General features: G+C 32.9%; 1 protein-coding gene across 1 annotated transcript; it reads right to left on the bottom strand.

The window, feature by feature from the left end:
- Positions 1 to 3,760: 3,760 nt before the first annotated feature.
- On the bottom strand, positions 3,761 to 5,676 carry LOC101490990 (uncharacterized). The gene is made up of 2 exons (XM_004510763.4): positions 5,259 to 5,676; positions 3,761 to 4,442 (listed from the first exon to the last, which is right to left on the bottom strand). The coding sequence occupies exons 1-2, from the start codon at positions 5,593 to 5,595 to the stop codon at positions 3,910 to 3,912; spliced, it is 870 nt and encodes a 289-aa protein (XP_004510820.1). The 5' UTR covers positions 5,596 to 5,676; the 3' UTR covers positions 3,761 to 3,909.
- Between the last annotated feature and the right edge of the window lie 344 nt (positions 5,677 to 6,020).

A 6,020-nucleotide genomic window follows, 5' to 3' on the forward strand; every position in this document is an offset into this window, starting at 1 on the left:
ACAGAAGAAGCAACAGAGAGAGAGACAAAACAGTAAAAAGCAACCAAAGAGATAGAGGAGACAAACAATTAAATTACCAACCAAATCAGTAAAGAACCACAACAATTGAAAGCATGTGAGCCAAACCAAAATCAACTCCTTAATAGTGATCATAACAAACAAGCAGTTTTTTTTTAAATTGTTCTGCAATATCAGATATTTGGGAAGCAATCTCAGATGAGTATACAAAACCAGAACTAGAGTCAATGGTAGAAGGAGCAGAAGCAACAACATTGGACGATGGCCCCCTAAAATTCTTCTCATGTGCTCTCCCCAATTTCAGACAATGTGTTTTCCAATGTGCTTGAAGAGAATCATCCTTAGCACCAGCCATAACAAATAATGATAGGAAAATACGAAAAACACAATAACTAAGACAAAATAAATTAGGGATAATATGGTGCTGTACAAGCCCGATTTCTCCCCCCTACAGATGTCGTTTCGCCGATCCGACTGTTGAAGAAGAAGACCTGAATGTTGCGAACCTGCTGTCCAAAAATCAGCCCGATCCAACGGTTAACAAATGCGTAATCGATGTTTTTGTGAGACTGATTTAACCAAATTGGGAATAGGGTTACTCTTCTCTTTTCTCTTTTGGTGGTTGCCTTTCCTATCAAAATAATCTTTCTGTTCTTTATAGTAAATCCCAAAATCAACCAAAGCTCTTTGATACCATGTTAACAATTAAAAGAGGAAGAAGAGAGACAATCACTCTAGGGTTTCATAACATAGAATGAACCAGTTAATAGGGTTACAATTAGTGTATATATAAAAGAACATAAATGTCTAAAATACCCTTACTACTAATATATAATAACATTATCTAACAATTGAAATAGGCAATATGACTTATCTGATATAATTGTGATCCGTGTTGCATGGGACTTGAGGAGTACGTCGGTGCTTCTAGAATCCTTACTCACGAAGAAGCGTAGCTCACGGGATAACATCGGTGGGCTAGCACCGAGGCGAGGTCCTAACGTGAGGCTTTTGCTAGTTTGGACCTCAATGTTGGGTCTGTTTGCTTCATCGACTCTAGTTTTGGTTGATCCGTATTATGCTTGAGTTGGACCTTATAGACTTATATCATTACACATCTGATCAGTGATAATTTATCTCGTATATGATAATCATTTTGAAATTTGTACCATGAGAAAGTGTTTTGTGTGTAATATTTCAATCACGAAGTGATAAACTCATCCCGTATATGATAATTATTTTGAAATTTTTATCAGTGAAAACTTGTCATTTGTAAATTGTCATTTGTTAATTAATTCAATCTCATAAATAACAACTTGAGTTGTATATTGTAATTATTTAAAACAAATTATTAATAAAAATTAATCTTATATATAATAGTTCAATTTTATTAATGTCAACTTGTCCGATTAATTTACTTTACACTTTATTTTAATTTAATATGTGGAACTTAATATTTTAATTTAATATATATTATTTAATCAACCATTTCCTCTTATGGTAGATTTATGAAATGTGTAAAAAGAAAAGTCAAAAGAAGTGGAGAAAAAGCGATCCAAGTTGTTACACGGAATTAGTGCACATAGTGTATGTTTTCGTTGTCACTTTTGGGAAACCTTTCTCATTATTAAAGTAACTATTCCTATAAACGTGACACAATGTCAAAAGACATATATACTTCCTTATATTAATTAATTGATAAATAACATTATTTTTTAAATAAAAAATACATATATACCTTTTGTTTTTTTGACTCAAAATACAATATATCCTATTTTGAAACATATATCAATATGCTCCACCTTTTACATTTAATAAAAAGTCACATTTTAAAACATGGCAAACTCGTAAATGATTTATTTTATTTTTCATCTTTTGAAAATGTAAACAAAATAAGTAGATTGTTTTTTCAAATAACAACTTCGTATTAACATTTTTTAATATTATTATTAAAAAAAATACGTACAACAAAAATAATTACAAACAATATAAATTAATTAAAATTATTAGAAACTACAAAAAATATTATAGAGAATATAACAAAATTAATTAGTGTTTAATGTGTTCTCTACTACCACATAATAGAAGTATTTTATTATATTTGATTGTTGGTAATGTTTTAAAATTTGAGGAGTTTGTTCGAAAATATCAAGGAAATAGTACTATAGAAAAACTATTTATACTTTAAATTCAGTTAAATCTTAAGTTTGAAATACTGATCAATTAAATAACAACCATGAAACACTCTATTATACAAATGAATAAGAGATAGTCTATTTTTTAAACCCTAATCTATTTTTAATCTCAAAACCAAAAACCCTAAACTTTTAACACAAAAAATAGTTGCACGGCTATTTTTAAAATATATGCACCATTAATGGTTGAGGTTTAAATAAAAAATAGAAGTAACTTTTGAAATTAAAATATCTAGAATGAAGTATAACAAATTTGAGTAAACAAAAATATTTAGAGAACAAATAACTAAGTAATTTTTAAATTCATAATAATTAAGTAATAAGTTCAAGGGGACAAACAAAAGAGCATCTAACAACTAAGATAAGCAACCTCCCTCGTTCTAAATGAAAGGCAGTGCAAAAAAGGGAACATATAACTGTGATCTTTTTATAGACTATTAGTTTGTAGATTCTATTTGTTGCCTCTGGTTCTTCTCCATAATTTGAACACAATATGTGGAGGGACAGCTCCTAGCCAAATCTATTGGAAAGTAGATGAATAGATTGAGAGTGAGTGAAACTCCGAGAGATGGAGAGGATTGTAGAGAGAAACGAGGTGCATAGATAGGATACAAGTCCCATTTTGGCCAAGGGAAAAGCAACAAAAAAAAAAAAAAACATTTAGTGAATATGTGAAAAGTGAATTTTGAAAGGTTAAGTTTATATTTTGATATATATTTGAGATTTTAAATAAATTAAAAGAGCAAAATTTTAAAATAATTTATTTCTGCATCAACACATTTTATTTGTTGAAATTCACACAGATCTCACAAAATTGTGTAGATCTTATATAAATTTAATAGAACTCATGAATTTTATGTAATAAAAAGTGTAAAATAGTGTTCCCAACATTATTCAATGCCATGAAGGTTCTATGAATGGTTAGAGTCGTTAGACAGTCCTAGTAAAGCAAATATTGGAAAAGCAACAGTCTTACAAACAGTTTTAAGGAATAGTCTGGACGCGGATTTACGTTCTACAACTTCTCATACATGTGACTTTGAACCTCTCATGAATGAATCTCTCCAACAACAAAATTGAGGGGAAGGAAAGAGAAGCTACGGGAAAATGAAGAGATGGTTAGGATTGGGAGAATATCTAAAAGAGAGATAGAGAGAAGTAAATATTGTAGAGGGATGTAGAGAATATTCGCAAGAGAGGATCCAAATCCTGAAACATCTGTCAGACAAAGAAACAACATCACAACATCTCATAATTCATTGATGAAAAAAAATCTCATAATTAACTAACAATACCAAGTAAAACACAACAGAGAAAGCAGAGAGAACAATTAGCAATGACTGAAACAAGTTGATAAAGAAGTAAACCAGTAGCAAAAAAGTAAGGTTTTGAAGAAGAAATTTGAGAAAACATGACACCGTACGCAGACAAACATTATTCAACCATTTTCACATATTCTTTGGGGTATGTATAAAAGGAGCAGAATGGCACCCGTAAACCATGTAAACAACTCCTCATACTAAGGATTATAAATAACCAAATGATCCTGAGTCAAAGTTCACTTTTAAATTATATTAAATCATCTCAAAGGAAATGGATGGTCCGGGACTCCGATTACAAAAACAGATAAATAGACTTCCAAAGATAACATTCTACAGAAAGGAGGCAAAACTCAAAAACACCCAACAACCGATATTTAGGTTGTTCTTGGGGTGGCCCATTCAACTCTCAGGATGAGATTGTCGTAGCCATATCCATTTAGTTTGTTAATAGCTCTCTGAGCATCTTCCCTACTGACAAAGTTGACAAAGCCAAAGCCCCTACTCATGCCAGTCTTTTGATCAATAGCAACATAGACCCTGCTCACAGAACCAAAAGGACGGAACAGCTCGTGCAAATCAGGCTCCCTTGTGTCCTCCGAGAGGTTGGTTACCCGCACAGAATTCTCGTCATTCCTCCGCCTCATGTCTGACCCTGTAGTCCTCTCTGCACCAGCCCTCAAACCAGGAGGTACATATGCACCCTTGGTTGAACCACCTGCAGCGGCAGCTGCAGCATCTGTTGCTGCAGGCTTATCAACAAATCCCTCAGACGGTGCTGCGAGATCCTTATATGGACACCTTGAAGTCCAATGGTCACCCTTCTTCCCGCAAGTCCTGCATACCATGAGAACAGCACCTTTTTGGAATTGAGACAATGGGTCAGCCTTTGGCTCATCATTTTTGGAACCTGTTAACAATCGGAAAAACAGAGTTACAATTACATATCACAATATTGATAGACTAATCCTCCAACAAACTAGGTTGAAAGGGAAATTAATTAAGACACCCAAACTAGGTTCATGTAGACAAAACCTTAGTGTCTTATACAAGTGAGAAATCCCAGCAATTCATCCTCCACAGTAAGAATTATCAAGTAGATGATAGCATCACAAAAGCAAATTAAAAAGCAAAGTAGACAAAAACAATAATTATTTTTACTGATAAGCCCAATCCAATTTTTCTTCTGGCTCATAACTAACTCCTATTTTGTTTAATCGTGAACAGATATATAAGTATTCACATGAAATACAGAGCATTCCCATGTATAAAATTGACCATAGCTTCTTACACTGACTCATAAATTAATAATTAATAATTACAATAAACAATTCATTGTTTCAATCTAAGGTGTGTACAATCATGAAAAATGATGGAAGCAGCAACATCAACAGTTTATACCAAAACCCTAATTTACATAATTTTTTGTATCAAAACCACAACCGCAGCCGTATATGACTATGATTCTTCGTAATATCAAAAACCAAACAACCACAAATTAAAACCCTAGTTATTTCATGTTATAACATATTATTATACCATTTTCATTTAACTACTGTTTATAATAGAACCAATCGAGAAATCTGCTACACCTATAACAACTTCTAGGGTTCAATACACATAATATTGAACACCTAAAATAACATCACATAATATTGAAGAACTAAATTCAACTAAGTAAAATAAAAAAATAAAAAATAAAAATCGAGAGAGAGAGAGAGAGAACCAAGAGGCTTGGGGCGTTCGAGAACGATTTCTTCAGTGGAAACCATAGTAAGGCGACTACCAACATCTTCATGAACAGCATCACCAAACTTAGGCCAAGAACGACGCTCAACGGCGCGTTTACTGAGACGCGCGTTAGCGAGTTTGCGAGTGCGAGTGGTTGTTGTAATCTTAACCTTGTTACCATCATCATCGAACTTATACTCAATTATTCTCTTGATTCCGTTTTCGTCAGGTCCTATCACCTGACGCGGCGGTAAAAGGAAATCGAGATCTTCACCGTCATCTTCCTCCAATTCTCCCCACCTTATCTTCGCAGGCTCGATCTGAGTCGCCATATTTGTTCAGAAAATTGGGAGAATCGTTTTGCGTTTGTTTTTTTGGAAGAAAGAATAAGTTATGGTAAGGTGCTACTGAACCAAAGTGTAACGATGGCGGTGCAAAACCTGGATGGAGTGGATATTTGGGCTTAACGTTGGCCCATATTTTACCCTCTCACTTATGGGCCGAGAGTTTAAAATTATGTTGATAACTTTCTGCACCCTCGATTTTGCACTACATTTCTATTTACTCCCTTGGTCTTAATCGACTCAATGGACTATTTCATTTTTGACGAAAATAATTAATAATTTTTACGCATATTAAGAAAATATATAAATAAAAGAGAAAATCTCATTATAAATATTGGTGCATTTTTCATTAACATTTATGTAAAATAAAAAATATTAAATTGAAAGTTGTACTATAGTATATATTCGAATGT

This window comes from Cicer arietinum, chromosome 7 (assembly GCF_000331145.2).
Source record: "Cicer arietinum cultivar CDC Frontier isolate Library 1 chromosome 7, Cicar.CDCFrontier_v2.0, whole genome shotgun sequence".
NCBI classification, from domain to species: Eukaryota; Viridiplantae; Streptophyta; class Magnoliopsida; order Fabales; family Fabaceae; genus Cicer; species Cicer arietinum.

Bases quoted from the DNA above. Each gene is read 5' to 3' on its own strand.
- LOC101490990 (XM_004510763.4), bottom strand. From the start codon at position 5,595: ATGGCGACTCAGATCGAGCCTGCGAAGATAAGGTGGGGAGAATTGGAG. The intron at 4,443-5,258 runs GTTCTCTCTCTC...GATTGTTAACAG, and splicing joins CGAACGCCCCAAGCCTCTTG to GTTCCAAAAATGATGAGCCA.